The sequence below is a fragment of the Medicago sativa genome, chromosome 1, assembly GCF_051527215.1.
Source record: "Medicago sativa cultivar Bolivia chromosome 1, Bolivia_mono, whole genome shotgun sequence".
In the NCBI taxonomy this organism is placed as follows: Eukaryota; Viridiplantae; Streptophyta; class Magnoliopsida; order Fabales; family Fabaceae; genus Medicago; species Medicago sativa.
In genome coordinates, this window is record NC_140749.1 from 89172434 (window position 1) to 89185722 (window position 13289).

Sequence of the window (13289 nt, forward strand, 5' to 3'; positions counted from 1 at the left end):
ATATCTTAGAAATTCTTAAGTTCATTGAGTCTGTATCTGATTTGTATTGTGAGCACCTCTGATTGTATATCAAGTGTTCAACCTTAAACAATTTTCTGTGTAATTTTGTTTAGTTAGGAAGTCTCTTGCAGTTGTGCTTGAGCAGGAAGTCTCTTGATTGTGTTCTTGAGCAAAGGAAGTCTCTTGCTTGTGTGCTTGAGCATTGGAAGTCTCTTGCTTGTGTGCTTGAGCATTTGTAATCAGATATTACTCATAGTGAAATCTCCTTGGAAGTGCAAGGGGGACTGGACTACTTCCGGATTGTGGAAGGAACCAGTATAATTGTTTTGTGTCGTTCTTCTTCTCTCTCTCTGTTTTATTCCGCTGCATTTAGATTCTGATCATCACTTCAGAAGCTGTCTCACTTAGCTTCTGATCAGTGTATTCAGTTGTTTAGAGAAACGAAGAATTTTTCAAAACACAATTCAACCCCCCCCTTCTTGTGTTTTTCTCACCTTCAAGGAAGACCTAAGAAAACCATTAGAGAAACCATTAGAAAGGATTTAGAGGTCAATGAGTTGGATCCAAATATGGTTTTTGATAGAACACTATGACGTCGTTTGATTCATGTAGCCGACCTCACTTAGTGGGATAAGGCTTGGTTGTTGTTGTATAATACTTTTAATTAATCATTATGTTAGTCCAAAAGTTCCATAAATTGAACAATATAATTGTTCTTCACCAAATTCTATTGGGTTAATTAAGTAAATGGTCCTAGAATTTTGTTTTTAATCCTTAGAAAAAATTAGACTTTTTAGCCCCTACATTATATGTGTCTTACTCTATGAGTAATTAAGTTGTTTAAGAAGTTAAAATAATTCAGTAATTATGAAAATTATGCTACATCACTGTATGTATTTCATTGGACAGCAATACCAATGGCTTTCTTCACATATTACGAATCTACCAGACAAATTGAAAGAGTTTGTTTGAAATAAACACATTTATATTAGTATCTGGATATTCTTATAAAAATAGCTGATCATATTTTTATGTTCTTTTTTAATTCATTTCAATCAATTTTTCAACATAAGTTGTGAATAAATTCTCAAATGATATATTTTTTAGACAATATATACTATAGAAATGACAGATTAATTAGATATACTCTCAACAGTTTAAACTCGATGGTTTGTGCTAGGTCACCATTATGCCAACATCAATTGAGTGGCATAGTGAGACATGAATCATGATCTCATTTTATTTTTTTACAAGAGAAAATGTAAAGTAGGAATTTGATTTATTTTGCTACTTGTCTCTGAAGTCTGAACGCAACTCCTTTCACAATTAAATATCAATTGATAATATATGTCATGCTCCCAGCACCCCCTTACTCTCCGCTAGTTTATAACTGCACAACCCTCCAAACTCCTATAAAAACACCTCAAATGGCCTGATGCAAAATACACCTAAAACAACAATGGATCAAAAACACCTTAAGAATGTCCTGTTCTTCCTACTTGCTCTAGCAGCTGCTCATTGCGCTAAGGCAATCAACTATGTTGTGTCCAACAATGCCGGAGCCAGCACCGGTGCTGCCCGTTTCGACAAAGAAATAGGTGGAGCGTATGCCAAGCAAACACTCGGCTCAGCCACAGAATTCATACAGAAGCTCTTTCAACAGAACAATAGTGCTGACATCAAAAGTGTCGAAGAAGTCAGTGTAGTTATAGAGAACATTGATGGACTGGCATTTGCTAGCAATGATATTATTCATTTAAGTGCGGGTTATATCGAGAAATATCGTGAAGATGTCAAAAAAGAGATTACTGGGTTGATCTATCATGAAATGGCTCATATATTGCAATGGGACGGCAACGGCAAGGCTCCTTCGGGACTCAGGGAAGGTATAGCTGATTTCGTGAGGATGAAGGCTGGTTATGCTTCAGATCTATGGAGTCCTGCAGGTGTAGGGGATCAATGGGACCAAGGATATGAAGTCACAGCTCACTTTTTACACTACTGTGATAATCTCAAAAATGGATTTGTGGCAGATTTGAACAAGAAGCTGAAGACGGATTATAGTGAAAGTTACTTTAATGACCTGCTAGGGAAGCCAGTTGCTCAGCTGTGGAGTGACTACAAAGCCATGTATAATAATTAGATCAACTAAGGAAATAAGAAACCATATCTGGTTCTAATAAGAATAGAGATAATGCATATGTAATAACAGTACAAAGCTGTGTAAGCTAAAAAGGAAAACAGTATGTGGCAATGGAACTTTATCCTTCCTTAACATTTTATATTTATATGAATGCCACTTTTTTATGGTTAGCATCTGAAGTATAACTAAGCTTTTTTAGGTGTTGAAGTGGGGAAAATCTAAGCTTTTATTTTCCACAAGATCTTGTTGAATGAAGATCAATTATATAATTCATTAAAGGTTTAAATATATCTTTAATCTTTGTAGATATAGCAGATTCCCTTTTAAAAAAACTTTCAACAACAAAAAAAATACTTGCAAAATTTGGATTTTTCCCCTGTTCCCTTTCCTTCCTATGTCGCCCCAGTTTTTTTTTGTGTACAACCCACCATGACAATACAATGCAGACACAAATCCATAATCCAACAGCCATATACTTTACTTCCACTAACTAAAAGTTAGAGGATAATAGAGAGAAGGCAGTGAACAAAGAATTAGAGAACCAACGAAAAGGGAAAATTAGCACTACTGCAACCATTGAATATTATGTAAAATATACCATCTAAATCCGAGAGCATTGAAGTTACAATATTAAATCGGTAGAAGCATCACCGGATCCCATCATATTTGATAATTGAGTATCGTAATAAAAATAACTTCTAATGGAACCTTAAGTAATCACACAAAACTCCAGAACAACACGTTTAATGATGGGGTGTACAACAATTAGAAACTGTTATGCTATCAGTACCATCTCCCAGCTTCCCATGGAGAAAAACCGAGAAAGTTTATTCACTATACATAATGTGACAGGGAAACAGATATCAAGTAGTACTCACTCGGGAAAAATCTAAGAGATGGTATATTTTGAAAACAGATGAATGATGGATGTAAAGGTATTGATATAGCAAAACCTTGTCACAACTAAAATTGCTGAATTGCTAACACAATTTCAGAAATGCTCTCAAATTTTCTTCTTTCTTTGAGAAGCATCTTAGCTAAATCAAGTGCCCGCCGTTCACAGGTTGCCCGCTTACCAGCGTCAGCTATAGTTTCAAGATCCTCAACATGTGCCACACCAACAATTCTCCTGTGTATCAGATAATTGAAATGGAAGAGTTAGTCGTGACACCTCAATTTTTTATGGACAGAGATTAGGTCAGGGCACGGTGATACTCTGGACTTGACATGAACAGGTGTTTTGGAACCTATTTATTTTTCCTGGAGGCCTAGTGAATATAACACCAGAACAAAAGATGCGTAATGGCATCCACTGTTTTTTTTTTTTTTTCTAGATAAGCGTAATGGTATCCACTGTTAAAAAAATCATGGTCCAAAAGAAGAACACATGGTAATGAAAAAAAGTTTTAAGATGAATCAGTTCCATTATAATGTGTTATCTTTTTAATTGATATGCTCCGATATAGGGGTAATCCCCACTGAACCTGACTGAAAGTTTCAAAATAAATTTTATGAAGAAAAAAATCACTCAAACTTCAAAAAGTGTAAAAGATTAAAAATACTATAAATAAGACAAGACAAGGAAGTGAAGGTCATACTAGAATTTAGTCTACAGGCACCATTACCCTGTATTCACACATATACAGATACAATGCACTAAGAGAACTCATGTCAAATATCCAATTAGTTCCAATTAAAACATTGTGGACCATACTTTGACATTAAGCCTTGTGGCATCAGCCACAAAAGAGGTCAGCAAAACTTCTTATAAAGATAAACTCCAAAATCACCAGCCAATGAGATATTAAAATGGGAGCAATGAATGCAGAGGAGACGATACCAGTTTGATTGGTGAGTAAATAAAAAATACAACTGATAAAACAATTCAACGGAGTACTTTATCAAATTATAATAAAGAATATTTGGTCACATAAACATTATTCTTAATGCTTGAAACCTCTCCGTTATTGTGAAATTAAACAGTCATTACTTGTTGCTAAATAATCTTGTAACCAAAAATGACCATCTATTCGATAAGCTTGAACAAAACAGTCATTAGATGAGATTTTATATCTAACATTCATGCTCAAACAAGAGCTCTTTGGACTTGATTACTTGGTCAATAAAGCTGTACCGTGTAAATGACCAATTATCCTAAAAGTTTAAGCTCTTAGTTTGCAAGACCGTGAATATATATTAAAACAACAACCATACATTTTTCCACAAGGTAGGGTCAATTACATGGATCAAATATCACTATAACACTCTATCAATGTCAGCCTAAAGATAGATCATTGACCTCGTAATCTCTCACTATAATTTGCTTTTTAGTTTTCCCCTTCTAATGCCCAAATAAACTAAGATGCGACTCTACCATCTTGTCCACAATAGAAACTACTCCATTTATCTCTCTAATGATTGTATTGTTAACCCATAAATCATAAGCATGGGCATTCTGTAGCATTTAAGTGAAAACGATTACTGCAACCTCATATTATTTTTATTAAAAGAGGAAAAAACGTATTTAAGAGAAAGAGACACCTTATCATTTTGGCAGCACCAAATCCCAGACTGTCATGAAATAAATCTGTCATGTATTTCTTCTGTACAAGTAGTTGAACATCAGGGTTGTTATAGATTCCTGGAAGATATGCCTCACCAGCACCATTTTTATGCTCATCCCAAAGTGCAGTGAATTTATGGTGGAAAAGATTCCAAGTGTCTGCAATTGTCTTAAGAATCCATTCCTTATATGCCTGCATAAAATAGTGTGTTAAAGTAAGATATAGAAACTCAAAGTTTGATGGATAACAAAACCTCAACAAAGAAAAAACTGAAACAGAGACAGAGTACTCCTAAAAACTAGTCAATGTAGGAGAGCTATCTAATCACTTTACATATCCACAATGTTGATTCCCTAAAATATATCATATGCTGGACATCAAAGAGAAACCATGAGAATTACTCTATCATGTAACCAAGTCTTCAATTGTTACTAGTATTGGGCTAAGAAATATAATATTATCTGAAAAAGATGGGTTACACATATACAAATACAACCCCAAATTCCACAAGTCTATTCGCACAGGCCTACAACAGCCAGTAGAGCGGAAAAAAGTAGTTAGGAAAGCGAAAACGTGTTCGACGTGCAGAGTAATGGGAGAGAGAATGGTAGTATAAGGGGTCAAGGGTTGTTCACATAAGGCATGATATCGTCTTTGTTTATGGCATATGCCTTGGGCAAGAAAGCTTCTTCCATAGCTGGGAGGTCTACTCTTTCTTTTCTGTAATTTACCTTTCTGAAATTTCCTTTCTTTGTTTGTGGCTTATGCATTAGATTTTTCACATGGCGTGACTCTGATACCAGATCAACATGCATACCACGGATTCCTTCTCTGAATTAGGATAACAAGGAACTAGTTATGGTAACCATGCAGACAAAGTATGAGAACAATACAAATTGATTCAAAACTGTAAATAAGAACAAACGCAACAAAGATAAAAAAAACTTAATTGCGAGTACTAATGTCATGATATCCCAAAGATATGTAGGACTGCTTAAAGATAACCAGCTTCCATGTAAAAATCCGCCAAAGTAAAATAAAAACTTCAATATATTAACCATAACTAGAGATAGAGATCTAAGTTTGCAAGTTAGACTACAAAGAACCACCAGCAAATATATGTCTAGTAACAAATTCAGAATAGAATGAAAAGAATGGGCCAATAAAGACATGGAAAAAGAGGACCTACTTTTCTATCGTTTGCTTGATCAGCATGTCCATCCTGAGAAAAGAAAGCCAAAATCAAGTTTCCTAGGAATGCTCCGATATCAAAACCCATTGGTCCATAAAATGCAAATTCAGGATCAATAACTTGAGTTGATTCACGAGTAACCATCACAGAACCAGTGTGTAGATCTCCGTGTATTAGTGCCTGAGCCCTCTCACAGAACCTAAATGAACGTAAACTTTCATCAACAAAAACCCAAAAAACAAAACTACTGCATTAAAAGAAGAAAAAAGTGAGAGTGTGAGACATATATAATACTTTGATTTTAGCTCAGCAACTTCAAGCTTCAGTAGATTGTCTTCCCGAACAGCCTCAGCATCACGGTCAAGATGAGGGGAAGTCCAGCGATTATACTCAGAAACTTTATATGGGTCAGAGAACACAACCTGCTCAGTGAGCCTGCATAACTCCACATTCCCGCAAAATTCAGCAACTGCATGAAACAAGAATAACTTAAGACCAATGGTAACATAGCATGTCTTAAGGTAATATCAATATAAATATAACTATGTTTTTTTTTTTTTTTTTAAAAAAACTCGCATCCAGGCCAACGACGCACATACTATAATAAGAGGTAAACGTTGATTGGTAGCATATTCGATCAACCGAGTGATTTTCTCACCCACTACGGATCCCATACTACCTCCCATAAACTGAAAATCCATAATACCAATTGCTACAGGAATACCATTTACTTGACCTGTGCCTGTTTGAACCGCCTCCAGTAATCCGGTTCTGTCTTGATAAGAATCAAGACGATTTTGATAATCATCATTTTCAGAAGGTTCGTCTTCCGAACTATTTTCAGAAGGTTAATCCGGGGGATCAATTCCACCGTCCATTAGTGGGGGCCCATTTAAAGCCAGAGCAAGCTTTGTATGGACTAACCCACAAAATTTTGCACCATGAGGATCCGAACCTGAGACCTTGAGAGGATCACATTCCAAGGTCTAAAGCCTACACCACCAGGCTAGCCCATGTGGGTTATATGTTACTATGTGTTTAAGAATATTAATTGTCTATAAGGCACAAGAAGGTGACATCATTTACTCCATCCATTTTCAAATGAAAAGCTTAACAACGACTCAAATACTTACTAAGGGACCATTTGAATTGACTTATTTGAGCTTACCTACTGGCATAACTGTAAGTACTTGTGAGACTGTTTGGGAGAACTTATGAAAATAGCTTATTGCATATTCATAAGTTGTTTTCAGCTTATTTGTGTTTGGGAGAACTTATGAAAATAGCTTATTGCATGTTCATAAGCTCTTTTCAGCTTATTCTCATTAACTCGCAGATATCTTAGTAACACAGCTTAACTTTATTTTATCTTTTGTTATAGAAAGAGGGAGCTTATACATAAGCTGCAAAATGAGTTGTTTATCCAAACATGGCCTAATAAGAACAAAGCAAATCACAGACAATTGACAACCACACATCAAGGAACCAATGTTTCCAATACAAAAACAAGCTCAATTGAATTTCAGGGATAATATGATGCTTTCAAGCACTGAATTGGACAAATAGACTTAGAGTAACAAACTTTTAATTGCAAATAAATAAATATGTTGAGGGTATGAAAAGGTGAAAAGAGAAAGTTCATACCATCCCGTTTATGCTCCGTGGTAGAACGGTAAAGCAGAGAAGTAAAGAAGAGTGTATTAGCCATAAAATCAGACATGTGATCAGCCAACAAAGGATACTCAACACCAGCAATCAAGCCTTTTCTGAGAATTATATGTGGTGGCTCCAAATAACGCATACCAATCAAAGACATAGTACGATCAAAATGATAGACTTCAGGAACATGATCAGGACTCAATTTACCCTCTTCTTTCAACGCCAATGACTCAAAATATGCTCTTTCTTTCGTCATTGGCCATGATTCTCCTATGCAACGAACATATGGCAAAGCCTACAACAATGCAATGAAAACCATTATTAAAAATAGAAAAAAGAACGAAACTTTGAAGAAGAGATGAAGTTTTGGATGATACCTGTTTGATGACAAAAGAACCGTTGGTGTTGGAAACGATGAAGACGAAATTAAGGTTGCCATCTCCGACTTCTTTGACGGATAAGTCGGAGAAATTGTTGTCGAGTTTGGATGAAAGTGCAGGGATGGATTTTATGTACTCGATCAGTGTTTTCTCGTTCAGAGGTTTGAACTCTGAGAAATTCGACATGATGAAGTGGTTTGAGCAATGGTGTTTACAGAATGTTTGATTATACTTTTGGAAGAGAGACGCTACGCTACTGTTGTTGTTTTACAGTTGGGTCAGGAAAGTGTAGTGATTGACTGGAAGTGTGAATAACTGGAGTTCATTGAACCTGGTCATATTATTATTATTATTATTATTATTATTATTATTATTATTATTATTATTATTATTATTATTATTATTATAATAATATATTTTGATTTTATCAATAAAAAACCAGTTTTTCTGTTTTATTTTTCCCTCAAAGGCGTGCGTGATTCTTGTTTGTAGACACGCTAAAATAATAACGTCATTCAAAATGGAATTACACCGTGTTACAACCTTTGTCATGAAGTTGTGTTATCTTGATTCTTTGTCATGAAGTTGTGTTATCTTGATTCTTGACCCGGAAAAAAACTTAATTAAAGTATAGTTGTTCTTAGGGGTGTATTAGATTAGAATTTTGAATGACAATTTTTGTTTAAAAAAGTCTCAAAGATTTTAAAAGATTTTGTAGGATTTTAATGACTTTTATGATTTTAAAAGACAATCAGGATTTTCAATTTGGATTTCAATGGATTTATATCATAAGATTTTAAAGGATTTTATGAATTTATAAGATTTCAAAAGATTTTATAAATTTTAAGGACTCATTGAAAAGAAATGATTACAACACACTCTCTATCATAATATTTTGAATACATACTCTTATTTTTTATTTTACTAGTATAGTGACCAGTGCCAAGCACGGGAAATAAAAAACTTTTTTGATCAAATGTATATATTTTATATTATGTTATATTAAAGTTATAAGTGTGGTTATAATTTAAATTTGATATTTAAAAAAAATATCATCTTAATTTTGTATATATTTTGAAATATCTAAACATTGCACATACCGATTAAAGTATTTGGATTTATACTTATACTAATTATTTGTAGTATAAGAAGAACTAATTGTTAAACTTAGCATATGTAATATTTTTGCAAAAATACGTCAACGTACTGTATATTATTATTTGTTGACATATTGTATTTTATTAATCATAAAAACTAAAAAAATTATATTTTTTTATATAATAGTCAGTGTCAGATGTATACACCTAGTCTGTGAATGCAAACCTTAATTTTTTTACGGGTGTGTATGAGTATAATTTGGGCTACAGAAACGCCGATTGTTATTTGTTTTTATTTTTTGCAAAATCAATGGTCTAATGTAAATATTGTATTTTAGGGTAACAACGATGTAAAAAAAAACGCTCCGCGAATTGTTATACCTGAAAAGTGCATCAATTAAAAGTCAATGGCAGAAGGATCTGCTTATATAGAAATTACATGTCTTGTAATGACCAGTATGCCTTACAAAGAAATTAAAAAAAACGACTTCCAAACAATACGCAACTTTTGTTTTCTAAATTATAGCAACAACAATTCTAAAACATAACCAATGATCATACTTTTTGAAAAACTTCACGATACACAACATTTGTGGTCTCCTTGCAAACATTATTATCTTCATCCAAGATGAGCAGCTTCAAACCTTTTCTAGAAGTAACTCGAGAGACAGCGACATAGAGTTGTCCATGCGTGAATTTGGACTTAGGAAGATAAACTCCCACTCGAGATAAAGATTGACCCTGGCTTTTATTTATTGTCATTGCAAAACAAAGCGTCAATGGAAATTGTCTGCGCCTGAATTTGAAGGGTAGTCCTGGATCACCCGGAATAAGATTCATCCTGGGAATGAATACCCTGGTACCTGCCCTTTTTCCTATAACTACGGTAACAACTATCGTGCTCTTCCCTAGATGTGTAACTGTCAGCCTCGTACCATTACACAGTCCATTGGCTTGATTGATGTTTCTCATCAGCATAACTGGACATCCAACCCTTAGTTTCAACCGGTGATTTGGAATTCTAGAGCTCTTAGTACCATTAAGAAATTCCGTTGTGAACCACTCGCTTTGGACATCAGAATTTTCACCTGATCGACAAACAGAATCAGAGCTTAAATACTTTTTCTCTTCATCTGGAATCAGTGACATCATATATTTGGTAACATGCTTAACTGAATCAAGCGTTGGTACGAGTATTCCCCTTTCTTGGAAAAATAGCGGGTCACCAAGGTTATCATTCAAATCGGGATAGACAAAGTCTATAAGTGACATCAACGGATTTGTTGTGTCTGATATGAGCAAATCTTCAGGAATTTCTACCTTCATTTCACCATTCTCATATGAAGCGTCGTTGTCGTCTCCAATTGCCGAAGATGCACCCAATCTCATATTAACAGTAAGCCTCAACACATTACAATAAGCTCGTATCTTTGATGAATTGATTGAGGCATCAACAATATCCTGCCTCGTTCCTTTTCGGACAACATGCAATATCTGCCTGAAATCACCACCTAAAACTATTGTCATTCCACCAAAATGTCTAAACTCGTTTAGGGGATCATTCTTGGACATGATATCTTTTTTTTCATTCTTACCCTCAATAATGGCTACACCATTTCTCGATCTAACTATTCCAGTTTAACAATTCTTAAATACTGAACTATCTAATTCTTTCACCTTTTCACCACCCACTTAGTTTCTTGTTGGCACATAAAATTAATCTTCCTCCTAGTCATAACGTCAATGATTTCCATATATGTACAAGTAAGGGTGCCTTTATTCCATGTTCAAAAACAGATCATACTCTCATGAACTAACTTCTTTACCCACACTTGTTCACAAAGGTGTGGGACCCTTCCTTATTTTTTACTTCATTCAGCATCGATGTATCCACCTTTGCTCATTTAACATTGTACTTGAGCTATACAACACGTTTCTTCCAGACACTGACCTAATGTTCACACTATTATATACTTGGTCCTTGCCATAGAGATTCAAAGTGCTTCATTTAAATTCAAGTGTTCAAATTTTAAACAGTAGAATCTAGTCTAAGTCTTGAAATTTTTATAACATTTAATTAAAGATTTTTTCTATCATGTGCAAATTTGCACATGTTAAGAAGTTTAAAGTAGTATGGTTGATTTGGAACTTGTGTATTTTCTATTAATATGTAATTTTTTAATAAATAATTGTTGTTTTTCAATAAATAGTTGCTGCTTTTAGATACTTTAACATGTGCAATATTGCACCCTTTAACTATATATATATATATATATATATATATATATATATAAGATATTTGTTAACAAGTTATGTGCAATTATTTGTTAATCCACCCTAATGAAACTTGATTGCATCAAGTAATAGATTACAATGAACACCGACCAATTATGTGAACACATGTAGGCGTGGATATAAAAGCATGTTTGCTTATTTTGCAATAGGTCTCCTCACCGATAATTAATTTTTTTCATACCCATAACGATCATAAAATTATATTTGCTTAAATTTAATTTTTTTTGAATGATTTTTTTTAATTAGATGACGAATGAATTGAATGATTATATTTCCTATGTTAGTGGTTATTTACATTGATATATCTTATTTCCCTCATCAATGGAACTCTATTCAGTTCATTAAAAATCAATGACATATTGAAAGTGTCCATCCCACTTTTACTAAAAAAAAAAAATAAATCAGGAGAAAAACATGTATATTTTTATTTTATTTTTTAGGAAAAAGAATTGTTTGCTTAGTATAATATGAGTTAGAGTGCCCGTTGTACTCTCTTTTATTATGTATTATTTTTCATATTAAAACTCAAAACCTTTAAATATCCAATTTTATTCATTTTTCTTCTGATAAAATATATTTTTTAATTTTGATTTAATTCACATTAGGATTATATAAATAATTTTTTTAATGATTTCTATAATAAAAAAATTCATAATAAAAACACTAAAAATTGAAATTCTTGTAAATAAAAAACTATAATAATCATTTATAAGTATAATGGAAATTTCTGCAACTAATTAATTAGCTTATCTTTAACTTTCATTTAAAATTTAAGGGTGACCATTGTTTTTCTGTTAAATTTTAAATTAGCAACCACATAATATCAAATAAGTTATTTTTCCCAATTTTTTTATCAGTATGAAGTTCATACTTTGATTGATTCTCTTGATTACCAAGAACTTGCTTGGTTTGATTTATTTTTTATTTGAAAGATGGTTTAATGATCTATTGTTTACCAAAAATAGTAGAAACATATATTGAAGATTCGGATGAGGGTCAAGAATAAACACAACTAAGAGAATGAGACATACCTATTTGTTATTGCTTGATTTAAAATATTCCTTGAATTGGTTTTTTGTGATTGACTTGATTGAAGCATTTCAAATTTCTACAATTTGTTTACCTTTAATGCAATTAATTCATGGGTTTTATTTTTTTAAAAAATAAAAGAGGATTTTTTTATGATGGTTTAAAAGTCATTTAAAGGTGATTGACTATGGAAAACAGAAAACTTGTTTTATATTCTCAAATGATTTAAAGTACTCAGTGAATTTCTTTTTTAAGATAGTTCTGATTGTAGCATGTCAAAGTTTCAACAAATCATTTATAATTAATACAATTAAAGTATGTGTTTAATTTTTGAAAGAACAAAATAGGATTTTTTTTTATGCTTATTTAAAGGTTATTTAGAGGCACTTCCTAACAATTTTTTATATCGTATTCACGCGGAAGTCACGATCTCTTGCTATAAGCATACACAACAACTAATAACAATCACTTGAACTATTTTATTTCTCCCAAGTCTTTGGAATCAAATGTCGTGAAACAAAGAAAAAAAATATAGTCTATTTAAAAAGTTTGTACCAAATTAATTTCATTCAAAATATTACAATGTTTATTTCAAATATTACTATGCGATCGCTTATTTAGAAAGTTTATACCAAATTAATTACATTCAAAATATTGTTGATCCTTAGAGATATTTGTCTTAATTAAAAAAATAATAATGTCTCGAATTTTCATAATTTATAAACATAAAATATAAACTCCTTAATTATTTGGTCAAAGGTTTATTTCATGGCACTACAAAAAAAAAAGGTTTATTTCATGGCATTCTTAAATTTTTCTCGAAAAAAGAGTTTTGTCTCTACTCTTTTGTGAAAATGACTAAATGAGCTGTAACTATATAAATCAATTAATATTTTTTTTATTATTTTTATTAATTACCATTTACATTAC

The 13289-nt window shown here is 32.7% G+C and overlaps 2 protein-coding genes across 2 annotated transcripts; one reads left to right on the top strand and one right to left on the bottom strand.

Annotated features, from left to right (window-relative positions):
- The first annotated feature begins 1271 nt into the window (after positions 1-1271).
- Positions 1272-2313, top strand: LOC146958867 (uncharacterized). The gene has a single exon (XM_085740385.1). The coding sequence runs from the start codon at positions 1436-1438 to the stop codon at positions 2141-2143; it is 708 nt and encodes a 235-aa protein (XP_085596511.1). The 5' UTR covers positions 1272-1435; the 3' UTR covers positions 2144-2313.
- Positions 2314-2857: 544 nt separating this feature from the next.
- Positions 2858-8255, bottom strand: LOC146958868 (methylthioribose kinase-like). The gene is made up of 6 exons (XM_085740384.1): positions 7936-8255; positions 7544-7853; positions 6194-6368; positions 5897-6098; positions 4685-4899; positions 2858-3272 (listed from the first exon to the last, which is right to left on the bottom strand). The coding sequence occupies exons 1-6, from the start codon at positions 8122-8124 to the stop codon at positions 3107-3109; spliced, it is 1257 nt and encodes a 418-aa protein (XP_085596510.1). The 5' UTR covers positions 8125-8255; the 3' UTR covers positions 2858-3106.
- Between the last annotated feature and the right edge of the window lie 5034 nt (positions 8256-13289).

What these genes read in the sequence shown, in the direction of transcription:
- LOC146958867 (XM_085740385.1), top strand. Translation starts at nt 1,436, where the DNA reads ATGCAAAATACACCTAAAACAACAATGGATCAAAAACACCTTAAGAAT.
- LOC146958868 (XM_085740384.1), bottom strand. Translation starts at nt 8,124, where the DNA reads ATGTCGAATTTCTCAGAGTTCAAACCTCTGAACGAGAAAACACTGATC. An exon ending in GTTCTTTTGTCATCAAACAG is followed by an intron (nt 7,854 to 7,935) that starts GTATCATCCAAA and finishes GCATTGTTGTAG; the next exon opens with GCTTTGCCATATGTTCGTTG. An exon ending in ATCAAGCAAACGATAGAAAA is followed by an intron (nt 4,900 to 5,896) that starts GTAGGTCCTCTT and finishes TATTTTATGCAG; the next exon opens with GCATATAAGGAATGGATTCT.